Source organism: Pinus tabuliformis, chromosome 3_2 (assembly GCF_031772625.1).
Source record: "Pinus tabuliformis cultivar Carrire ecotype Pingquan chromosome 3_2, CPIR1, whole genome shotgun sequence".
NCBI lineage: Eukaryota > Viridiplantae > Streptophyta > Pinopsida > Pinales > Pinaceae > Pinus > Pinus tabuliformis.
In genome coordinates, this window is record NC_142302.1 from 608628617 (window position 1) to 608640439 (window position 11823).

Here is an 11823-nt window from a genome sequence, read left to right on the forward strand (position 1 = left end):
ACCTAAAGAAACGAAAGGAACCTGAGCAGTATGAGACTCATTCTCTACGGGAAAAGTATGATCAACAAAAGGTGGAATCGAGTCAACTATTTTATCAACCAATGGTTGGTTGGGAACAAACTCATGGGTTTCAAGTTCAGAGAGAGGGATTGATTGGATTCGTATTCCGATCAATCACTTCATCAACTAGCAGAGGATTGGGAGAAAACTTTCGATAACCAACTGGAAGATGAGGATGAGAAACTATAAGGTTTTCCAACACTTTTGAGGCTTCATCCATATAAAGACAAAGGTGAATACAATGATTCCCTTCACATAACCTATATGGAAACTTAAATTTACCCTTCTTCCCGTGGACCTTACTATCACTAGTTGATGGTTTGTCACTAGCATGATCTCCAGAGGCTGATGACCAAGGTTGATGTGAGCCCACTGACCACACTTATAATACCTGTGGGATACTAGAGCAATCTCTAAGAAGGTGGTCACCCTTACATAAATTGCAAGGGAATTTAACTTTGCAGGGCTGATTGGAAGGTTTCTCCATACTAGTTACATTGGTAACAATGGTTGCCCTCTGCTTATTTTTCTTCTTCTTTTTCATATGTTTCTTCTTCTTGTTGGCTTCCTAGTTACTAGAATCAAGACTTTCACTAGGCAAGGAGGAAGAAAGGGATGAAGAAACAACAGGGGAAGAAGGCAAATTGTCAACTTTAAGATCAACTGAAGGTTGATGTTGTTCAGATGGAGAACTTAGTTGAGGATCAATTTGGACATTCGGAACCATAGGTGTCGAAAATAACCAAACTAGTAAACCAATGGAAAATCTAGGAAGGGACAACGTTGCCATATAAGGAACTAACTTAAGACCAAGAGTCATATCCATGACACAAAAACTTAGGTTACAACCATAAAGATATATTAATTTTGGTTTTCAATGGTCCATAAACATTAATGGATGTTAACATGAGCAATCTATTAGCTCACTTTCTTGGAATCACTCCCCATTGATATAATTGGTGTATTAAATGGTTTAAGTAGCTTTATTTCTCAGACTATATCTTTCTAACTCATCTTCAATGGACTTAAAGCCTCAAGATCTCTAAGCCTTTAATGCAACTCTGATGATTTATAGTACTATGATTCAAATTAACCTAACAAACATATCATTAACATTAATCCATTGATATGGAATTCCTTGTTGAATTCTCTGGTTAAATAATAACCTACCAACAAGCTCATCGATGAAGATTCTTAGTGATCAACTTTTATGAAAATTAAGGAACCATAAAACTATATATAATCCAACAACCGACTAAAAAATGCATTGAGTGTATGGAGACAAAAGTTTACCAATTGAATTTGTTTCCACATATATATATATTAAATACAAATATCATTTTTTTTGTTTTAGTTATAAGTGATTTTTTTAATCAAATGTTTGACATTTTTTAAATACAAACATCATTTTTTTGTTTTAGTTATAAGTGATTTTTTTAATCAAATGTTTGACATATTCTGTAATGACCATAAATTACTTGCGATACTTTCATCAACTTGCTCTATTTAAGCTCCATATCCTTATGTATGTTACAATCATGTAGAATCCAATAATCAACTTGGTGTTTCGTTGGTTTATAATATCATTGAAAGCCATTTTCCAAAGTCATTACTAATCTATTATATTGTAGTCATATGTTACATACAATCTCATTTTCAAATCTATTCTTAAAAAATGTACTTGAATTAACCTTTGTCGAATTACAAGCTGCCTTAGCTATTCCAATAGGCATTATTACTGATTCAATCATACAAAGTATGTAATTCTATTAAGTATCTATTTCTCTGTACAAATGGCATATAGATTTTTTATATATTTACCCCTACTCACTAAAATTTTGGTAAATTACAAGTTGCTCCAACTATACTCATATATAATAATACTGGAAAATATACGTCTCAACGTACCAATCCTCAATACTAATTACCTATTTTACAATTAAGGCGTTGGAAAACCATCTTGTATGCTTTATACCCTGAAACATACAATATTTTGAAATTGTATGTAAAACCACCAAAGTAAGATTTGATTCTTTCTCATAAACGCTTCCAACATGTGTTTTTAAATTGCAGAGTTTGCGATTTCACTTCGTCTCAAAGATTCCGTTGATACTGTATAAGGCCAATAAACCAACAATTATTTTGATGCATAACGGAAAAGCACAAAATCAAAATCAATACAGAATATTAATAATACTATTTTGAGGTGTCGATGATAAATGGCTGTAACGAAGTCGATTATAATAAGAGAATGTTTTGCAACAATGCCAAAAACTCATATATGTCATGTTTTAGAGATGGAATTCACTTTATTTTGAGTAAAGAAGTGGGGCCATTTATATTTTAAAAACCAAGAAGGGGGTGTAGCAATGTCACAATGTTGGTCACCTCCAATATCTACAATGTCAGGTAAATCCGGAGTAGCCGAAGATGTATCTCGATGTCTTAACATTTTAAGATTAGACAATTAGTCAGCTAATGAATTACACTAAAGAATTCTATGCACCATATGTAAGTTGTCATGTGCCTCCTATGTTGATTGATATTTGGGGTCCTTTGAGTAACAATGGAGAGTTGTTGCTCCTATTATGATCATTAGAAGAAAACTGAGAGGTTCTTTCACTAACCATATAATGATTATGTATTATTTATGTTGATATTTTATATGGTAAACAAATAAAAAATATCAACATAAATAATACATAATATCAACATTAACATTAGAGTTAGTTGACGAATCTATTAAAAGTTACAATAAAAATAAAAAGGAGTGTTTTGCACAAGGGTTTGTAGGTTTGAAACACTTGATAGAGCAAAGAATTCATAAGAAGATGATGTACAAGTGAGTGTGTATTTATACACACTTAAAAAGTATGGCATCCTCACCAAGAGGGGTTATAGGCCCACATAAGTAGGGCACACTCCCATGAGTATTGAGCCTACATATCAAAGTTAACTATGTTAACTAGATCATATTTTACCATAACCTAGTAATAGAATAAATGATCATATTAATGCTTGACCAATTGCATTAATGACATAACAAGAGTTGGTTGCAGCCAAATGTGAGAATCACACCATCCTCAACACCACACTTGATCATAAACAAAGTTTTGCAAAGGGAAATAATGAAATACAAAATGAGAAGGGGCTTGTGGATGCCCAATGCAACAAAGAAGTTCGATGTGGCCAAAAGAATATCAAAAGTGGTTTTATAAATACTCATCTTGAATACACTTAAAGTAGTGGATTTATGAATTACCAATTTTAATATAAGATTGGTCATGGTGTACATTTTAGGTGACAACATTTTTTGGTGTCGTTGTCGGGGATCAATTTTCTTTGACTCAGTTTTTCGACTAACATTTATGGTTCTTGCATTTTTAGAGTTAGATTCTTGTTCAAGTGGTGACTCCACTTGTTTCATTTTATGCAAGGATTTATGCTTGAAGCCTTCTTCTTGTAGACTTTATGCTAATCTTGGATGTGAGCCTCTCTCTAATATCCATTTGCTCTTTCAAGGTCAAATGAGCAAGACATCATGAATGACTTGTTTGCTCCTTGTGATTTTACTAACATTGAGAGTTATCCAAACTTTATTCTGGATGAAGCCAATGAAGAGTTGCCTATTTTTCTAGGTAACAATGCCGAAACTCACCTTAGGAATTTCAACATTTGTATGAGCAAGTGGTGCCATTATACTAACTGTGAGGACGTTAAGATGAAACTTTTCGTCTTCTCATTAGATGAGTTTTCTCTGGATTGGTTCTTAGATTTACCTACTACCACTTTCAATTCTCTAGAATCAATCATTGATGCGTCTAATGAAAAATATGGAGATAAAAGAGAGTTTCAAGTGAAAGTTGAAGTGAAGGAAATTAAAGATGCTGAAAATGATCTTATCAAGGAATTAACTCAAATGGTTAAAGATATGCAACTCAATCAAGCCTAGGTAATTAAGAATATTGAGGTCAAACAAGCTCAACCCATTAAGAACATGGAACTTAAACAAGCACAATTAATAGCAGACCACGAAAAAGAAATGAGTGCCATGGAAGATAATCAGATCACTCTTCAGAACAGGAAAGAGGCCATGGAAATAATTCATGCACAAGAAATTCAAAACATGGAACTAAATCAAGAAAAATTAATAGTCATATCAAAGAAATGAGTTCCATGAAAAACAACTTGATGGCCATGGAAGCATATCATGTCAGGGAAATTAGTGCCATAGAGGATAAGCATTCTAATCAAATGGCCGCCCTTCAAAATGGGTTGGAAGAAATGGGAAAATTACAGGTTCAAAAATTCTAGCTTAGATCAAATGAAGAATGGGAAAATGACGAACTTTCAACATATCACAAGTTTCCCAGTTCATTGAAGTAGGTTCCCCCTTATTGTGAATATCATGAAAATGTCACTTATCTCATTGAAAGATGGTTAGTTGAAAGTGGCATGGTTAGAAAGGAAACTGAGGAAAATCAAGATCATAGTCTTAATGCTTGTGAGATTTATTCATTGCTAAATTTTCTTAGGGCTATATTGTTCTTTGATTTAGATAAATGCATTTCTTCATTTGCATATTAAATTCACCCCACAACATCATATCAATATTCAAATTTACAACATTATTCAATAACATATAAAATTATATAGAAAGAACATCATCATCATCAATGCAGCGGAACATAAATGAACAATAGAAGAAAATCATTCACACATAGAGACACCAGGATTGGTTTGAGACCAGGGCAAAAACCACTACGGATAAATCTGTTTCAAATTATTCTTCTTATTATATTGTCATTGAATGATTCAACAAAAGAGAGTACAATGGTCCACATCTTCAACCATAATCCTATTCAACAAAATCCACTAAACAACATCCATGAGATGAACCCAACAATCCTAATAATCAAAAGCATGCGATCAACTATCACTGTTTGCGGTCAACTAACGAAATATTCAGTGAACTATAAAACTCAAATCCTAGCTTCCAACCGCACACAGAGAGTGATGTGCGTGCGACTGAAACCCTCTAATCGCACACATGAGCCCACATCACTGCGGTTGTGATCGAAATTTGCCTGAAGCATGCCTGCCGCTGAAAACCAAAATCCTAAACACACGTGGGAGCTTCAGACCCTGCAATTTTGGACTTGTACAAACCAATCTTCGCGACCCAGCCTTAGACTTGTGCGAGCCAAACCCAATAAAGAAGAATGATCATGATGATATCCAAATGAGGGTCACTTGACTTGTACTTATAGCCATCCATGGGTGTCCAATTTATCTTTAGGGCTAATCTGTCCTTTTGTGCACATGTGAGATTTAATTCAAAAATACACTTTCCCTTTTCCAAATAGAGCGCTTCAATAGTCAAAATTGGTCCTCTCAAAAAGAGGAATCTAGTCCCATGATTGGAATTTGTCACTGAGTTGCTAAATTAACACTCCCTCTCAGCTAGGGAGAAATTCCAACTGCATCATGTAATCATCGCAAGTATCCTATCATCAAATCATATCCTATCTCAAGTATCAAATGACGTCACTGCCCATCTCTTATTATCCTTGCCCATCTCTTGATTGTCTCTGCTCATATGTTGAACATTCTCCAATCTAAAAGAAGAAGAATTTGACATTGGAGGGGAGCCCAAGCTACCACCCTCTATTCATTGAGGAGCCACAACTACCACCCGGAATCACTGCAAGCAGGGAGCCCAATGCTACTACGTTGGAAACATCAAAGAGCTTAAAATCAGAGAGCGCATCTCAACTTGAAACCACATCGGGGAGCTTAGTCTCAACCTAAAATCTAATGACAATGAGGAAGGTCCTATGGGACACTCTCACCCCAAGTCATCTCATAAGGGAGCAAACATCTTCCACCCTATGTCGAGCAATAGGAGTCATCACATAGGGGGGCAAACATCTTCCACCCTATGTCGATCAATATCTCATCCGTCTTATTGCCCACCGATGTTCCCAACAATGACCCTCAAGAGTCATGTGGTAGAACACCTGCATCATAGTCAACTTGGGTTGTACACTTCCAAGCACTCTCTCAACCTGTTGGCTAGACGTGAAGCAATATTCTCGACAAGCTCAGCTTGTGGGTATGATGCCAATTGGGGTATACTCTGCATAGACCAAGATAGGGGCAACATCTTCGACCCTATGGGTGACAGATATGGGTGAGACCCTATTGTCTAGAGATCCCTCAACCCCAGGAGCCCTCCATCTCAATTCCTCACCCTGGGAGCTCAGACAGGGGGGAAGAGCGAGCTCAATGTCCTCGATCAGTCCTGCTCTCTGTAGATCAGAAACATATCATCATGGTCATATCTAGTATTGGCTTAAACAACTCACTGAAGAGTTCAATTATAATTTCTCAATAGTAGCAGTCTCCTGTTCATGTAGGACATCAAATCAAATATATATCACAAAAAGGATACCTTATTCATCCTCCCTTTCACAGAGGCAGTAACCACAAGCTAAGCTTGTTTTGTACAACAACATTGTCTTAATATATGAAGATATCTCAGTCCCAACTATATATAGGATTCTCTGCCAATCAGATCCTAGTCATTATTATTGCAATGTATCATTTTCACATCCAAAACCTATTCAAAATAACTTTCCAAAGAGTTTCTTCAACCTTCCTCATGACTAGCCATGCTAGAAGCATCGTACTCAACCTCGGCCATGCTAATGCTATGGACTTTTCATCCAAAATGTCATGGCAGATCTCATACTAAGGAAGCACCTAGATGTGCTCATCTTATCAATAATGATCCCAAACAACATCAGTAGATCCATGCTGCCACATATCATAGGAAGAATATCTCAGATCAAAAATTGATTGTCCCATGCAAATATCTTGAAGTGAGCATGGCACCAACCCAATGTGTATAAAACGCCTCAATCATGAATTGACTCAGGTTGTTCTTTGTAAAGATATATTCGGACGGGTGTTCACACGAAACATCAATGATTCAATCAACTGTCGGTTGCCAAGTTAAGTTCAACAATGTCTGTGCATAGCTTCTTGAAATTCAATCGAAGTGTCCAAGGATTTGTATTTCCATTTTCCAAAATCTCTTCAATAGCTTCACAAAATAGATTTTATTTTCCATAATTCATCATGCCATGATTCTTCATTTCGAACATCAGAGGCCAATTCCCTCTTACTTTGACTTGTTGAAATTTCTAAGTTTATTTAGTTTAGAAACCCTTCATGCACTTTTTCTGATTTATTCCTACCTACTTGTTATTTTTATTTAACAAATTATTTACAAAGTAAATACTGAAAATAAACACCAGTGTATGCTCAACATATTATAGATCAACAACTAAAAGAAACAAGAGCAAACACACCACATGACACCATTATTTTTGGACCAATGTCCCCGAAAAAACCCAATGGGAAAATCGGTGTAGCTATCTGAGGGTTTTCTTATTAAGCAATATCAGAGTACAATCTAGGTGCCGAAACTGGCCTACCCAACAAAGAATTTCCTTAGCAGCTATACCTCATAGTTGGAGAGAAATCTCCTGACTGAAACCCTAGAAAACCCTTGCGGCAGCTCGGAAGCACAAAACTGCTCTACAACCCTAGCGTCTGCCCCTCTTTGCCTCACGCTAGCCCTGTGTCAGCCTTTCTAGGCCTCCGTCATTTGCGCTAGCCCCTATGGTGCTTTGCGCAACACTTGGCTGCCTCTGCATGGCCTTGTGTGAGCCCTTGCTGGCTTTGTGTCACCCTCCTTGGCTGTTGTGCTGCTCTCCTGACACAATCTCCGCCTTCTCTGTTTCTCTGTACTCAATGCCTCTCAGCTGCTGTCCTGATCACTAATTCTATCTCTCTTAGCAAACCTCGCTCTAGAGAATAGAATGACTGATCATTTGGTGTATCTCTCCAAGTGACCCTCAAACCTCCTCTTATACTTTTCTTGTTGACATCTCAACAACTGAGATTATGTCCCTAATCAATGGCTAAGATTAGATCTAGCTTGATCTATGTCTTTTGGACCACTCTAACACAAATTCATATTAATACCTAAGAAACCGGATTCGTCCAAAACCCTTGACGAATCGCGAATCAGTCGAATCCGACACGATTCTCTGCGGATTCGTGTCAAGATTTCAGGGCACGTCGTGTCCTCTTGTGACACATCGTGTCCAGTAACGTGCCGCGAATTTCCAATCGTGTCCCCTCGTATTTGTAAATTGAAAACGCGCAGGAGACAAAGGAATAATATCTCGTTACAAATTCACAACACGGAGAAAAAACAAAGGACGAAGGAAAATGGACGATTGAGCAGAATGAAGAATTCTTCCGTCCTTAACCTTTTCAAAATTTGATACACGACCGAAGTCAAAAAGATTTTGAAATATTTTCAAAATCCAACCGTATCCAATTACAGATCTTCTTTGGCAGACTAATTGTTGAGGAAAAAGCCTCAGGCAGGTAACTCTACTTTATTCCATTTATAGATAAAGTTTATGGAACGCAGGCCGAAGTCCGCTGAAGTCGGTTTATATTTTCGTTTCTTGGAATGGAAGCAAATAAAATATGTCAGCGAGTCGTCAATAAATCAAAACGCGGCGAATCACTTTTAAGACAAAAATTATTTCTGACGATAGAGAGCTGGCGTCAGCGGCCCTTCGGCCAAGTCGTCGAATATTACAAGGGTTGTATCCTGTGGGAATTTAACGTCTCAAAAGTAAGGGTACATAAATCCAAATAGAATGGTTAAAGAAAGCTATAAGTTTTTGTCATGTATTTCTGATACAACATTGCCATGGTAGTGTTGAAAAAAAAACCATCCATTAAACCGCTATTGATTTGATGACTTAATGAGAAAACTACAGTTGTCAGTGTGTTTATCATTTATGTTTATGTGACTAGTACCACTGACATTTATTTGAATTTTTTATGTACTATGCATGCTAATAGCTATAGATGAAGAATCAAGATCTATGTTTGAACTTTGAAATCAATAAATTTGTATCATTAATTAAAATTTGTGTAAGAAATATGCTAATATCTAATTTTTAATATATATATATATATATATATTTAAATATATATTATATATATATATATTTTTAATGAAATAATATATAACGTGTCCTGTTTCGGGGGTCAGCGTGTCCCGTATCCGACACCACGAATCCCGAATCCTACGTGTCCCGAATCCCCGTGTCAGGTGACTTAGATTAATACAAATTAATATTTTATTTTCCCTAAGTTTAGACTTAGGAACTCCATTAAAAATATTAATTATTTTAATATCTCTTGATCTATTTAGAATTCGCCCAAACCTTTTCTGGGTATTGGAGATCTCATGTGCCCCAACCTCTCCACCAAATTTCGTGGATAGAGCACATTCGATGCTATCCCAAATCAACACTCCCTCTTAGCGAGGACTGTGCTCTAGCAATACTCCTCTCTGAGTATTACTCTGATCATCCGGCATTGGTACTTGTGCTGATGCTAGGCCTTCTTGCCCAACATCCTCTGTATTGCTACCCATGGTTCTGCCACTGCCACTACCGCATCTGTATGATAGCTCCTCTACATCCATGCTGCGTTGGTCCTTTCTCCCAGCACTGCATCCGCATTGCACCTCCTCTCATCACGCTGCCCACTGCTACACTGCAACTCAGTTACTGAGAAGTAAGTAACTGATCTCCCAACTGACCTCCCTATTGGGCTAGAGACACCCATTGATGCTGAAGCTCCCTCTGTTGCTGACAAGTGCTCCCTCTCTCTGACCTCTGCGCTGCTGCAACAACTCCCTGCATCTCGCATTGTTGCACATCTCTTTGTGCTCTCTTGCACTGGTGCAACAATCCTATGCCTCTCACACTGCTGCAGCCTGCTAGCTCTGCACTGCCTTGGGACTCTTGCACTGTAGCTCTCTCTGCCACTCCATCCACATCCGTCTCTACCCACTCAACCAGTCCTGCTACTCCTCGTCGGGGCTCCCGTAGCAAGGTCTAATCCAAGAGGCTAGGTACCTCGAGGATCCTGCCCCTCATTGCCTGTAGTTCACTTGACTACAACTCGATGTCTCCCCATTTCCGCTCAAGTGGTGCGTGTGCACTCATGGCACAGTCATCGTTTGTCAAAACTTCCTTCTCTGCCCGTGTTGGCGCTGCCTTAGGCTCGGAAGACTCTCCCTTACTCTTCTTCCTTGGGCACTGGGTCGCATAATGACCCATCTCCCCACAGTGGAAGCACTTAATTTGGAGAGATCTTTCTTCTTCTGCTTCTCTTGCTTTCCCTCAGATGCTCGGGCCACATCCTCCTCCTCCTGCTTGACTTTGATCCCTTTGCTGCTGCTACCTATCTTCGACTGCCGTCTGATCTCTTCCTGGCGAAGAGCTGCCCACATTTCGTCGCAAGGTAGGAGAGTCCCTCTGCCCAGGATGCTCTAGACAAACACTTCCCACTCTTCTAAGACAACATTCAGGGCTGTCCTCACCATAAGCTCCTGATCTGATGTCGCTCTTATAGCAGTCAACTAATCTCGGATCTCATTAAGTCCTCTGAGGAAGGAGTCAATCGTTCAACCCTTCTTCATCTGATACGACCTCATCTAGTTTTCAAGTAGCATTCTTCTCCACACAGAAGTATGCTGGTACAGGTTCTTGAGAACCTCCCACATCTCAACTGCAGTTTCCTTCTCAGCTATCTGTGGTACCACATAATCCTTGAGCCCGTTAAGGATAATGCACTTGGCCCTAGCCATCGCCTCTTCGTACTTGTCATTATCATTTGGGTCAACTGGGATAGCTATTGTCTTTAAGGCGAAGTTTTTGACATGATCCTTGTCAAGCATTGATAAGATTTTGGCCTTCCAGACTGCAAAGTTCGATGCTTCGTTCAGTCTATCCTGGTCTCTTACCCCATGTAGTGCCATGACACTCCTCTACTTCCCTCCTGGAAGTTCTCTATTCGACTCCTCTGAGTCTCTACTTCCTGTCTGGAAGTTCTCTTCTGGACTCCCTCTGAGTCCTGATTTCCCTCCTGGAAATCCTTCTGCCACTTGTCGAGATGTCCCCTACTTTAATCGTCTTGTGCAACTGCACTGCTGATCCAGGTTCCTTGGCTAGAAACCCTCAGTAACAACTCCTCTAGCCCTGCTCTGCTAGCTACTGTTCTGACTACAGTACCTCACCAACTCCACTCTGCAATATTTCTGCAGCCTTCTAGACTCTAGCAATTGCCTCTTTGTGAACTGCGTCAGCCCCTCTCTGCGTCACCCAAGATGGGTCTGCGTCAGCCCTCTGTCCCTTTGCGTTAGCAACGCTGGCCTCTCTAAGGCTCTGCGCAGCTCCTGGCTTCTTCTACATGCTCTTGCTGGCTCTGCATCACACTTCTTGGCCTCTGCGATGCTAGAAACAACTTCTGTCTTTTTCTGCTGCTATTGCTCCGCTCGGCTGATGTCTCTTAGTCCTCCTGTGATCTGCAATGACGCTCTGATACCATGTTGAAGTTTCTAAGTTTATTTAGTTTAGAAACCCTTCATGCACTTTTTCTGATTTATTCTTACCTACTTGCTATTTTTCTTTAATAAGTTATTTACAAAGTAAATACTGAAAATAAACACCAGTGCATGCTCAACATATTACAGATTAGCAACTAAAAGAAACAAGAACAAACACACCACATGACACCATTATTTTTTGACCAATGTCCTCGAAAAAACTCAATGTGGGAAAACAGGTGTAGCTATTTGAGGGTTCTTTTATTAAG

At 38.7% G+C, this 11823-nt stretch overlaps 1 protein-coding gene across 6 annotated transcripts in view; it reads right to left on the reverse strand.

Moving 5' to 3' along the window:
• Nucleotides 1-11823, reverse strand: part of LOC149182086 (uncharacterized) — a 511265-nt gene that overhangs the window by 38429 nt on the left and 461013 nt on the right. For 4 of the 6 annotated variants that reach the window (XR_016257052.1, XR_016257051.1, XM_089416747.1 and 1 more), the window contains exon 21: nt 1724-2172. The exons of the other annotated variants lie outside the window; for them this stretch is intronic. Coding sequence is in view for 2 of the 4 variants with exons in the window: in XM_089416747.1 (XP_089272873.1) it covers nt 2155-2172 (18 nt within the window). In the remaining 2 variants the exon portion in view is untranslated. Of the gene's footprint in view, nt 1-1723; nt 2173-11823 lie in introns of those variants that run through there. 6 annotated transcript variants of the gene reach the window in all.